Raw genomic sequence first — 13,479 nt, forward strand, 5'->3', positions numbered from 1 at the left:
CAATTCAAAACATGAATACAAATTTACATTTGCTATTACAAATCTTCTTAGTTCAAGTCCTCCTGAGATTTATTTAGATGTGACAGCAAACAGAAGCCCCACATTTTAAGGCCATTTTTCCACATTTGTCATTTAAACTTTGGACTCCATTTTAAGCAACCAGCAAGCTGGGGTTAACTTATGCAATAAACTCGCTCTGTTCTGCTATGCTGGAGTCCCACCAGTGATAGTTCTGCTCTCATAACATGGTAAATACCGATTTTGCTCACACTGGCATAAATTCTTCAATCTGTCAGAGGAAGGAGACAGATAAATGCCCAACTGTCAGGAGCTTCCTAGGGTCCTGCAAGTATCTTGGATAACTTGGACTAGGAATTTTTCTGCCTTTGTGGACTTCAACAGGAATGGAAAAGTTCCTGGTGACTTAAAGGAATTTGTCCCAAACAGGAATATCTGTATACATAATAGTAATTATAGAAGATATCTTGTGCAAGGAAGGGAGAAAAAAGGGCTCATATTGAGCAAAAGAGAAAATCTAGGAGAGCAGTGCGAATCACAGAACAAGTTTAGCAATGGAAATGTGCATCAAAAGGATGCAAAACCTGAAAACAAGTGAAAATCTTTGAAACAGACCCTTCAGAGAGTTATAGCCAGTGAGATAACAAAGCATTTTTGGTCCAAGGAGACATACATGAATCCTAAATACAAAGTGTTCTCACAGTGACATGACTAGTTAGGATTCTGTGTAAAAATTCAACTTCAGACCACAGAGATTCTTATGCCATTGCTAATTTCACTTAGAAACACATTAATATTTGGCAGCTCTGAAAATACTTTTGCTTAAAATAAAGTTAGAAAGAGTGAAAAGTATGAAATTTGGTGCCTAGCAAAGAGTCACAGAGAAAGAAACTCTTTTAGACTCTGAAAATTACAATTTTACATTATTTTACTAACTGCTGTATGCAAAGAAGCCAGTTCATAGAGCCACAGATTATTTCCATAACTAGAAATAACTGGTGACCTGAAAAAAATCCACCATCTGTACAACCCAACATTGAGCTGGGTTGCAAGTGTCTTATGAGCTGAAGGAGTAACTTCATTTACAACCTTGAAGCTCTTGATGAAACAAGTCAATCCCTCCCAACACTGGTGAAGAGAAACATTTCTCTGTACTAAGAATGCACTGCTTCAGATGTACTGTTCCTCATCTCCTCCATTCATGAGCAATGACCACTTTCCCCCTTCCTCCTCAACAAAACCATTACGTCTTGGCAGCTTGTCTGAAGCCAAGGAAGAGAAAGACACTTGGCTAATCTGATCCCAAGGAGCCAGTCTGGAAGAATCCCTTCTTCTATCATCCATTCCAATATGAACACTGATTTGAGAAGGAGTGAGTGGCTTCATGTGGCCTTGAGCTCGAGCTTCATAACTTTCTGTGTCTGGCTTCTTGTAACTAAGAAGAGAAAGAGAAAAGATGTTTAATACCAAGAGGTCAACGTGTAGAAGCATCTTCTGCATTGGAACAAATCTGAAACTTCTGATAACCTAACTGTATTGAAAGTATCTCTATAGAAAAAATAAATTTATAGATTAATTACATATGTTTAAATTAACAGCTTCCTATCTAATAGCTCACAAATAATTAATTTAAGATGTGTGGTGTCAAGAATGTAACAGTCTCAAAAATCAGCTACAGAATAATAATTTTTATTACTACTTAATTTCTGAGCCTGCCAATTCTCTCAAGCCAAGACAGGCACAGAAAAAATAGAGAAAGATATCTGTAGCAAGGTGCAAAAGAATAAATACACCACTTCTCTGTTTCTCTCTGGCTAATTTAAATGGACAAAAATAAAAACAAAACAGGTACAAATATTTTTTAAAAAATCGACTGCTACATCATGGAGAATTATCTTTTGAATGACTTGTTCACCTGATATCCACAGCAAAACCTGCTGATCATTACCTTACTTGGTATTGAACTAGATTTGCAACACATGGGTTCAGGTAGTATCAGCTGCTAGTTAAAGAATGCTCAGCACTGTCTTAGTCCAAGTGAGTTCATAATAGCAACATCTGTCTCTTTTGGAGCCAAGGATAAGACAGAACAACACCAAGCTAAAGGACCATCAGGCTGAAGTGCTGACAGCAGCTGCTGCACCACCTGCTACAACATCAACATGACCAAGTCCATCTAGGTATAGAAAGCCCAAAGTGTGTCTCACTTGCATCCCATCATCAGTGTTGTCATGGTTCCCCAACTGATAAGTGTAAGACAACTTGCCATTTCAGCTGCAGGGAAGACAGCAGGACAGACATAGAAGAAGCTGCCATTGCAGCTGATCCCATCCAAGGCTCAAGCACAAGGCCAACAGGCATGAACACACCTAGAAAAAAAAATATGGACATGAGCCAGAGCCACCTGTCCCAACACAAGCATTCCCATTCCTTCATACTATGGAACAGATCAGCAGTTCTACAGCATGACTTGCTGAGACCTCCATAAACACAACTAGATCAGTATATATATTTACTCACTTATTTCTAAACGTGACCCTCCCGTTGCAAGGGATGACCTTTGCACAAATACAGCTACAAGACTGTGGCCACAAGGTAATAATATTTGTCCCTTCCAGCTATTCTGCACAGATGAAACACAGCAAAGGCAACAGAAAGAACAGACAATCGTACAGGCAAAGGAAGAAGTTACTCATAAACAAAATGATGAATGCTTGAAGTAAATTTTAAGTAGGAATCTGGAGCATGTGGTATAGAGGATGCAAGTAGTAGGAGAGAAAAACGTGTAATTCAGGGTGAATAAAAGAGGGAGCACCTAGAAATGGGGTGGTGTATCTGATTAGAGCTGAGTTTGATTATATAGAAACTAATCCCCAAGTACTGCTATGTGAAGTAAGAGTATGGTTTTAATTTCATAGAACTACATATTCCTAAGAGTTTAAAATTTGGCGAACAAATATTTTTGTTCCTATAAAAAAAAAAAAGTATTTTGTCATCCTTCTACCAAGTTTTAAATAATCTAGGAACCTCTCTTTGGTTCCTTGAGCAGGGAATCCTACAAGATGCACTACAGAGTTCAACTACACTGCTCCCTTCAACAAGCTGAGCTCTAGCAGCCACATACCTGCTGCTATGGGTATTCCAAGCAGATTATAAATTAAGGCAAGAATTAGATTTATTCGTATTCTTCGAACTGTTCTCTTCGATAAATGAATACTGGCAACTACATCCAGCAAGTCGTTCTGCAAGACAGAAGAGCATTGAGTGTTTTCCACATGCAGTCTTCAGAATACCAAACCAAAAAGAGGAGCGTCAGGGATAAAAGAAGATAGGTTAAAACTGTAGTGCTCACTCGGATAAGAACAACATCTGCTGCTTCAATGGCAACATCGGTGCCTGTTCCAATTGCAATTCCAACGTCAGCCCTGGCTAGTGCAGGGGAATCATTGACTCCATCACCAACCATTGCAACCTTCCTCCTCCCATTTTGGAGTTCCTGGACCTTGGCAACCTTGTGAGAAGGAAGAACCTCGGCAAACACTTTTTTGATCCCAACCTATGTACAAAGAAAGACACTCAGATGGTGATATGCTTCATGCTGAAAGGAGAGACATTTGCTGTTCTGGTGAAGGGGAAACACAGGAATATCAACCCAACTGATTCCAGTGAAGGCAACACTTGCAAGCTGCACAGAAAGCTGAAGAGCACCATGCCTTTGGCATAAGAAAAGGTCTGATGAGAGCCCCCGCCATCTTTACTGCAGAGATGCTGGCAAATGATGCTCTGCCCTAAGCATCATGCCCTGCAGGGCTTCTGAAGCTCCACTATCCTAGCAATAAGGGTTTAATGGTTAAAAGAGGTAGTTTTCAGCTAACCATGCTGCATGATGCACCAATAAAAGTTTCAGTAAAATCACAGAATCATAGAATAGATTAGGTTGGAAAAGACCTCTAAGATCATAGAGTCCAACTGTTAACCCAGCACTGCCAAGTCCATAATCACCACATCCACATCTCTTTTAAATACCTCCATGGATGGTGACTCCACTACTGCCCCACGCAGATATTTTCTCTTGTCCTGTTGTTTGTTACTTGGCAGAAGAGACCAACCCCACCTGGTTTACAACCTTCTTTCAGGTAGTTGTAGAGAGTGATAAGGTCCCCACTGAGCCTCCATTTCTCCAGACTAAACAACTCCAGTTCCTCAGCCGTTCCTCATTTTGCATTTAGAGTTTGAGATCAGGGGAATCTCCTATAAACCCAACACCCTTTAAACTGCTATGCTTCTTAACAATAATTCATATTGTTAATACTATGTTACCCGTGAAGATACTGACAAATCTCCACTTCCCTTGTTGTGAACAGGACTGGACCTTCAAGGAACCTTCCTTCATCATTAACCAAACAGGACTGGACCTTCAAGGAACCTTCCTTCATCACTAACCAAATAGGACTGCCCTTCAGTGAAGGGAAGCAGAAGGTTTCAGTTCAGCAACTGATTACTGCAAGGAACTCTATACCTCTGGAGAAGACTGCATGTCTTCAGCAGCCGCTGGCCTTTACTATGCCATAGGACTTGACCTGATTTGCAGTCCAGTTCAAGAAATGTTAGTCTTCATTTAACATATCCAGGGAAACCGGGATTCCAGGGAAACTGAAGTCCTGCTTCAAATTCACTGGGGCAAACCAGAGTTTTAAAACCTCATTGTATATTTTTTTGAAACACAAAGAAGCAGATACCTGAGTAGCAATGGCTTTCGCAGTTTTTCTGTTGTCCCCCGTTATCAGCACCACATCTATTCCCATGCTTTTCAGTGTATGCACAGCAAGGGCTGCCTCCTGCTTGACAGTGTCTGCTATTGCAATCATTCCACACAACACACCTGCACAAAGAAACGTCCTCTGTTAGAGAGAGCTGTAGGAGGCAAAGTGGCAGCAAGAGAAAGGGCTTCCCCTCTACCACTCCAACACATTCTGGGCATTATTGCCTGCATAACTGTCTGCAGCTTTCTCATTTACGGTCTCTTTCTTTCCTCATTTATCTGTTTCAGATCAAACAGTAAACATCTTTGATATTTAAGCACCAGGAGTAAGGGGAGGAGGGTAGCTTTTAAACATGCCTGACTCCTATATTTTATGGTATAAATAAACATGATAGTGGGCCAGAGAAAGTTTTGGAATTTGTGCCCAGGAGAAATGTTGAAGCTAATCCTCCAAGAGGAAGCACATAGAGTGTCTGGTTTTATGTCCCCCACTCTTTCAGGGTTGGATCTCTATTAGAATTAATTACTTTCACAAAGAGGTGTTGCATCTGCCTTCCAACCCATTGATTTAAAGGTGTATCCATGTGCACATGCCTCTCAAAATTGCCCTCTAGGAGCACCAAGAATATTTGTACAGTAAATGAATCACAGGCCTCATTTCAAGATCACAGATGCACTGGCAATCTATGACCATTACAACCATTTGTTATATCAAGGTATTATCTGAGATCTCTTTCTGTATAGCACAGAGCAGAACCTCACTAGCAAAACTCATTGAGTCTAATTTATACTTGACTGATCTAATGAATCATCATGTTTATTTATTACATGTTTTGAAACCAGTGATGCAATAGGTTGGTCTGTGACCCCTAGGTGATGTAAAGTCAGGATTGGACATGGCACTGCACTGGTACTGCTTTTTTGAACAACAGTCTTAGACAACAGGGGTTTCAGAAATTATTACTTACATTAGAAACTACACAACAAAATCTTATAAACACTGCTCTATGGTGAAAGTTCCTTTTAAGAACACCTTGATACTTTGCAGTTCACAAGCAGTTCTGCACCAAAAGCTTAGTAGCTTCTTGCCACTAAGCCAGTAATCAGCTGCTCCAGAGTTTGCTTTTATCCCTTCCTCAGTAGGATCACCTGATATTTATTGTCACTCCAAGGAACAACAGTTACCATCTATAGCCACTAGTATGGCAGTCTGTCCTTTCGTTTCATGGTCCGTCATTGCATCATTCACATCATTTGCAATATTCAAGCCATTGCGTCGCATCCACTCACGATTTCCGATCAACACTGAGTATGTATGAGATGGTGACGGACCTTTGTGCACAGACAAAAAGAAAAATTAGCAACTCGAAAATAGTGTCCACAAGCAGAGATGTTCGAGGATGACAAGTTGGGCATAGGCAGTGCCTGAAGACAGCCTCATGAAACTTTTCTCCTTCAAGACGCAATCTGTGCCTGTTTACATACAGAAATGTGTCATGAATTTAGTAGAGGTATTTGCCCGTATTTGCCTTTGTCAGTTGGTACTGTTTTTCTGAATAAGTGCAGTATGCATGTTTAGTAAATGCCATCCTCCTTTGTTCTCACAGCTAATGACTTCTTTCAAATATAAAGGCTATTTCTGAGAAGAAAAAAGTAGTTTTGTTCTAATAAACAATGAACCTCATTATGAATTCAATCCAACTTCACAAGAGCCATATGAGAAGGTGAGAAAATATTACATTAACACCATTTACAAATGGCACAGTTCTGATGATTAAAGTTCTTATTCTATTTAATTCTTCTAATAGCTTTCTCAAAAAGGTCAGGAGCACCACAGCCTTTTGAAGAGAACTGATGAGCTTCTTAAGGAAGGTTTTAAATACCTTTACTTTCTCTCCTACAGTACAAAAGACCAAAGTGGCTTCCAGAGAGTCTGAAACAAACCCAAGTGTATTGGCCTAATCAAAAATGTCGCACGCTGAAACTCTGTTTTCAGATATAAAGTGCTTTATTGTGCATCTGATGAATTTTTTTTTTTACTTAAATGCTCTGAGAAGTATATGAACAGAAAATAAAAGGCCAAAGTTAATAAGGAACTGAAGGGTAGGATATAAATGTTGCACTAAGAAATATATGTTAAAGGTAATTGTCCTAAATGGGAAGATATTACTAACTGTCAAACTTTGCTGTCTGCAGGACCATTCTTCTATCCAAAAGGAATATTGCATAAGTATTGTATGTAATTTTCAAGTATCCATCACTGTAGCATCTAAATTCTCATTTAGATTTCTGAATTTCAGTGAGATCAAGAGTTGCAGAAAAGAGCTTCAATTTTTGCTAAGCCACATTTTGGTCCTCTTTGTTCTTTGCCTCCTTCTGCCATAAATCCACTTTTCTGTTGTTCCTAGTCCAGTAGGATTGGTTTACAACAGCCAGCACTGTTGATTCATCATCTCTCACATTGCCACTGGTGGTCACCTCAGGGGCAGACTTACCCCGTGATTCCAAGAGCGTGATCACCGCATTATCTCCCAGAGGAGCCCTGCTGTCCCCACTCCTGTTAGCATCCAGATTATCGAGACCCTGATTGGCTGTGCTGAGGATGGCCTCAACTCCTCCGACTTTGCAGCTGATACCACAGCCTGGGACTGCCTGGAAGTCGGTGCAGTATCCCAGACTCTGAGTGCCAAGCTCCTGTAGACATAACCAGAGGTCATCACCAGTCTGTGCTGCCCAAATGGGGTACAAACATTAGTTAACTCCTGCAAAAGAGAGGTCTCACTCCTCTTGACAATGACTGACCAACCAAAAACTAGCACAGAGTATTAGTAGCACAGAACTAAAAATAAGCATGTTTTGGTTGTGCTGTGGCTTAGACTTCCAGAAAGGGACAGCCATACAGATCACATTCAGGTCTCAGCCCTGGCACCAGCAAACTATAAAGAACAGCTTTTCCTGGTAGCTTAAGCATGAAAAAGTTAGATTGGTGGTTCACGACTTCAGCCAAGATTAGGAATTGAAGCCACACACCTTCTGAAAAGATGCAACTTCTAATTAACCTCACAGACAACTGGCTGTGGTAGATCAGACCTTTTATATACACACACATATATATATATGAATAAATATACGTAAAAGTATAGTGAAAACCTGTTTCTAATTCCTAGAGTGATCTAGCTGGATGATAAGGAACTGGGTTTTCCTGTTGAGTTAGAGTGAGAAGCCAGTGAGTACCTTCAAGATAAGAAAAGGATTACCAGGATCCTATCAGTTTCAAAAAGAATGGAGAAAAGATTTATCTATAAACAAGTTATTCTGGGTTGTTTCTGGAAGTTGGAACTATATGTATCTTTTAGTGACCTTCTTAAAACACAGGGATGATAAGATGGGTGGTGAGAATATTATCAAACAGTATAGCATTACAATTCATATAAGCTATGATCCAGTAGTAACTGGTGCATGGGATAACTACAGAAGTATCAGGGTACTAAGAGAACATGTAAACAGAAAATGTAAAATACAAGAAAGGCAACCAGTTAATTACTCATACTTCTAAATTCAGTGTTCAGTTCTAAATTTTATCAGGGAAAGATCTATCACTAATAAGTTTGATATATTCTTTCCAATTATTTTTTCCCTAAATCAATTAAGGACTTCTCTTAGCAGAAAGAAACAGTTTATTTGAACAGGCTTCCTATTTTCATTATGATTTGTGCTTTCAATCTTTCTGAAACAGTTAAGGAACACAATATATACAGGACCTCTGAGGATTTGTTAAATTTGCAAAGATTTGAGTAATCCATTAATTAATTTGTGAAACTCACAAAATATTACAGTTTAATATTCAAGTTTTAAATCTCTTTCCCTAATTTATTGAAATGAGCAAGTGACTAAGAGAAGTGACTACAGTCAGGTAACACAAGAAATGCCACTACATTTGCTTCACAATGCTATTTTAAGTATAATTATTGCTCCTGCACATATTCCACAATCCTTATTTTTCTATTAATTCAGGAAAAACTTTGTATGGTCTTGCTTGAGAACTCCACAGTGTTACCAGAAAAGCACAGCTTAAAATATACCTTCTGGTAATGTCCAGACTAAGATGCACAACCATAAAATCACAGAATCACAGAATATGCGAGTTGGAAGGGACCCACAAAGATCATCAAGTCCAACCCTTAGCCTTGCACAGGACCATTCCCAAGAGTCTCATCATATGCCTGAGAGTATTGTCCAAACACTTCTTGAACTCTGTCAGGTGTGGTGCTGTGAACACTGCCCCGGGGAGCCTGTTCCAGTGCCCAACCATCCTCTGGGTGAAGAACCTCTTCCTAATATCCAACCTAAACCTCCCCTGACACAACTTCCAGCCATTCCCCTCAGGTCCTGTTACTGGTCACCATAGAGAAGAGATCAGTGTCTGCCCCTCTGCTTCCCCTCACAAGGAAGTTGTAATTGCAATGAGGTCTCCCCTCAGTTTCCTCCTCTCCAGGCTGAACAGACCAAGTGACCTCAGCCACTCCTCATATGGCTTCCTCTCAATCTTCATTGCCCTCCTTTGGACACTCTCTAACAGCTCAATATCTTTCCTACATTGTGGTGCCCAAAACTGCACACAGTATTCAAGGTGAGGCTGCACCAGTGCAGAGCAGAGCGGGACAATCCCCTCCCTCGACTGGCTGGCAATTCTGTGCCTGATACCCCCCAGGACATGGTTGGCCCTCCTGGCTGCCAAGGCACTGCTGACTCAGATTCAACTTGCCATCAACCAGGACCCCCAGGTCCCTTTCCATGGCACTGCTTTCCAGCATCTCATTCCCGTCTGTCCGTACATCCAGGGTTGCCCCACCCCATGTACAGAATCTGGCACTTTCCCTTGCTGAACTTCAATGTGGTTGGTGATTGCCCAGTCTTCTAACTTGTTAAGATCTCTCTGCAGTACCTCCCTGCCTTCAGCCTCCCAGCTTTTCAGCCTGTTACTTTTCAGGCAGGCCTGTCCCTCTGGAACTTGATCCTTTCATATAATATTTCTGCATTTGCACAGACGCCTTCAGGCCTTAGATGAAATAGGAAGACTAAGTACCTCTTTGCAATATTTAGTGACTGCCACTCCTAAAGGATGCTCACTGCTGGCTTCTGCAGTGCCAATAACCGCCAGTATCTTCTTCAGGGAGATCACAGCTGTGTCTCCCAACAAAAGCACCCTCATGACTTTAGGAACTCCATAGGTGATGGTCCCAGTTTTATCAAACATTACAGTCTTGATCTGCAAGAAATAAACCACAGTTACTCCCTAAGCCCTGTGAGTAAAGGGATGCTCATATGTTTTTGGAACATAAATGCAGTCAAGACCTTAAGAAATAGTTGACTATATCCACGAGAAGACAGAATAACCCTAAAAAATTACGGATTTCTGTATGTACCTTAAACTATTTGTACAGTACATCTCCTTATACTTTCTTATTCATTCCCCATATAGTGATTTCACTCAAGCTAAACCATCATCCTGTACCTACATCAGGATCTCAGACAACAGTCATTGTAGGACTTAAATGCACACACAAAGGACAGTACATGTCTTTTCATGCAAGACTCATGCAATGGCACCTTAATCACTTTTACCACAACCTATGTGATACAAAGAGGGTTTTTATGGATGCTGTTCTAAACAGTTGACAATAGCACTGAGGAAAGAGGGTTCAGGAAGTAGTTTGGTGATAAAGAAGGTAGAGAGAGTGCAAGAAGTTGTAAGAAATTCAAGAACCTAAGCAAAATCAACATCATGCTAATTCAAACCCAGCAGTCACTTGTTAGCTAGCCCAATAGGTCTTGAGGAATCAGGAATGAACCAAAAAATACAGCCAAACATATAATGAAATCCAAAGCTAAAGTTAATTCTAATGCTGAAAATAAACACAGCAGAGAGAAACACGAGAACAAAATAACTTACCAAAGTAGGCATTTTTTCCATTCCCAGCTATTTCAACACATCAGCCTTGCAGAATCCCAGTTTTCAAAGCCCTGACCCTAGCTTTGCTTAGATCCAAAAGGTAAAAAGTTCCAGCATTATTTAGCAATCTTTTTTTTTTTTTGTTTCAAAGACTTGGAACTTCTGGTCCAATAGGAACAAGAATTATCACTCTGACTAACTTGCTCTTACCATCCTTTTCCCTTAAATTGTTCTGCACATGTCTAATACAGTCTATCATAGCATGGTTTCAATTCATATTCTTTGTGGACATGTCAAGCCTCTTCCTCCTTCAACTTCTTCCTCCTCTTTTCATCATTTTTGTGTCTTTGAAGGGTTTTTCCTTCCTCCCTTCTATCTTTTTTTCTATACAACAAAACAGCTTCAAATAATTTGGTTTTTCTCTTACATCCCACATTTTAAACTGCTGATCATAAACAATATGCATTTCACAATAGCTCTCTGAGGAAAGAAAAAATCTACTGGATTACTGGGCTCTTTTGCAGAAGAGGTAAAGAAAGTGCAAAAGTCAGAAAGCCCTGAGGCCATGCAGAAGATTAGCAGCCTCATAGTCATGAAATTGCAAGATCTGTTGGCTCTCAACACTTTGCTGTGACTGCTTTGAAGAAAGAAGGTCAGATTTGTCTTCTTTACTTTAATGAGCAGCAGTGAATTAAAAAAAAAAAAGAACAACTTTCTGCAGACTTTCTCTGGACCTGCAGGATTTCCTGGGAAATTATATTTCATGTAGCAATAGCTGTGTAAGATACAAAAGTACAGAATGAACTATTAACCTTGTGTGCCATTTCCAGGGGTTTTCCACCTTTGATGAGAATACCATTCTGTGCAGCCACTCCTGTGCCCACCATTACAGCTGTGGGGGTAGCCAGGCCTAAAGAGCAAGGGCATGCAATGCTCAGCACAGTGATTGAGGTTTGAAACGCAAACCTCAGTATTAGTTCAGCTTTTGAAATGTGTTTGCTCTGATTCTGCAAGAAGAAGGAAGAGAAAGGGGAAAAAATTAAAGATATGTAAGAGTGCTGACAGAAGATGTACAATCAGATGTACAATAAGATGTACGATACAGATGTACAATCAATCACAGTAATATCAAAAAACACATTTGTCTGGAAGCCTCCAGTGTAGGAAAGCAATCTATTATTGTTACCATAATGCTAAATAAAGATCAATGTTATGAATTGTTTATGACAGTATTTTCTGTATTTTTTGCTGCTCAAGCACACATATGTTTAACTCTGCTCTCAGGCGACAATATAACTTGTTGGAATTTCCTTTATAGCTTAGCAAAGGAGAACCCTATTTCCAGGTACACAGATCCTCACAGCTCCTGAGCATAGCAAATACACATCCTAAAGATTGCAGAAGCTCATCTTCTTTCTAAAGCCAAAACCACTATCTGCCATCAGGAACCGGAATGTCCACAAATATTTCAGACATGACAGGAATGGCTCCTTGCAATGCAGCTATAGATCATGTTTAGTCCAGAAAGACTGCCAATAATTTCCATTTGTAAGAACCCCATGCATAACTAAGGGGGAAATGCAAAGGTATATTTATACCTGCAGAGAGATTTTAACAAGTGTAATTATCTGCTCTGTCTAGGAAACACCACATTGCACAAAAATATTTGCCAGGTTGTGACATAAAACCTATGCACAGAAAGTATGTTAAGTACACTGTAAGGCATTCTAAGAAAAAAATCCATCTCTTAATAAAATTACTTACAGGAAAATATTTTTTAATAACATCAACATTTATAAAACCAATTGTGATCCATACTATCAATGTCACTGTTGAAATGATGATGATAAATGGTACAAAGTATCCACTAAACTTATCTGCCAGTTGCTGGATGGGTGCCTATAAAAAAGAAAACCAGTTATTTGCATGTTTGTGGTCAAAACAAATAAATATGCAGAGTTCATGAAAATATGCAATAGTCTTTATTTCTTTTTTGAAGTCTGGAAAAACACAGTTTGCTGAAAATATAGAATCTTTTGATTATTTAAGGTTTTCTTCTCTATTATTTTTACCTTTGACATTTGAGCTTCTTCCACCAATTTCACAATCTGTGCCAGAGTGGTATCACTACCAACATGAGTAGCATTAACAAGAATTGAGCCATGTGCATTTATAGAACCAGCAATCACTGTGCTCCCAGGCTTTTTAGTGACTGGCATAGGTTCCCCTAGAAAGAAAAGGTAGGAATAAATGAGCCAATACCCCTAATAACACAGTCCATTAGCGTTCAGTTCATTGTTAGCAAACTCAGTATACCAAGCAGTAATGACCAGAAATCACATACTGTGTATCTCTGTCTGGTGAAGACATGTAAAAGTAGCGTCATACTTCCATAAACCTTTTCATAGGTTTAATTTCAAAGGAAATGCTGTTTCCTTGGTCTTAACTTTTCAGTATCGCATCCCTCAACAGGGCCAGGAGCAAACTGGTTGGAAAAGGAACTTCTAGGAATTTCTCCATTAACACTTTGCCTTGTCATGGGAGTTTGAGCAATCTGCCTTTATTTCTACAATCCTCAGCTTTCAAAGACTAGAAAAGTTTTCTCTGTGGAAAAGCTCCTGTTCTCATGCTTCCACTCCAAGAACAGTAGCTCTACAAAATCTGTATTTTCAGGGTTCTCTTAAGTTAAGGGTGTCGGGGTTCCCAAGTAAAGTAAATACGTAACTAAAACAAGTAAGCCAATGTC

At 39.7% G+C, this 13,479-nt stretch overlaps 1 protein-coding gene across 4 annotated transcripts in view; it reads right to left on the reverse strand.

The window, feature by feature from the left end:
- Nucleotides 1-1,076: 1,076 nt before the first annotated feature.
- Nucleotides 1,077-13,479, reverse strand: part of ATP7B (ATPase copper transporting beta) — a 33,230-nt gene continuing 20,827 nt past the window's right edge. For 3 of the 4 annotated variants that reach the window (XM_018071394.1, XM_018071392.1, XM_018071395.1), the window contains 11 exons: nucleotides 12,806-12,960; nucleotides 12,498-12,632; nucleotides 11,546-11,740; nucleotides 9,867-10,049; nucleotides 7,276-7,474; nucleotides 5,966-6,112; nucleotides 4,758-4,900; nucleotides 3,371-3,574; nucleotides 3,143-3,260; nucleotides 2,285-2,387; nucleotides 1,077-1,453 (listed from right to left, as the gene is read on the reverse strand). In XM_018071394.1, the coding sequence (XP_017926883.1) occupies nucleotides 1,189-1,453; nucleotides 2,285-2,387; nucleotides 3,143-3,260; nucleotides 3,371-3,574; nucleotides 4,758-4,900; nucleotides 5,966-6,112; nucleotides 7,276-7,474; nucleotides 9,867-10,049; nucleotides 11,546-11,740; nucleotides 12,498-12,632; nucleotides 12,806-12,960 (1,847 nt within the window). In that variant the 3' untranslated portion in view covers nucleotides 1,077-1,188. The remainder of the gene's footprint in view (nucleotides 1,454-2,284; nucleotides 2,388-3,142; nucleotides 3,261-3,370; nucleotides 3,575-4,757; nucleotides 4,901-5,965; nucleotides 6,113-7,275; nucleotides 7,475-9,866; nucleotides 10,050-11,545; nucleotides 11,741-12,497; nucleotides 12,633-12,805; nucleotides 12,961-13,479) is intronic. The other variant, XM_018071393.1, reaches the window with a different exon arrangement.

This window comes from Manacus vitellinus, unplaced genomic scaffold (assembly GCF_001715985.3).
Source record: "Manacus vitellinus isolate BGI_N305 unplaced genomic scaffold, ASM171598v3 scaffold_2_pilon, whole genome shotgun sequence".
NCBI lineage: Eukaryota > Metazoa > Chordata > Aves > Passeriformes > Pipridae > Manacus > Manacus vitellinus.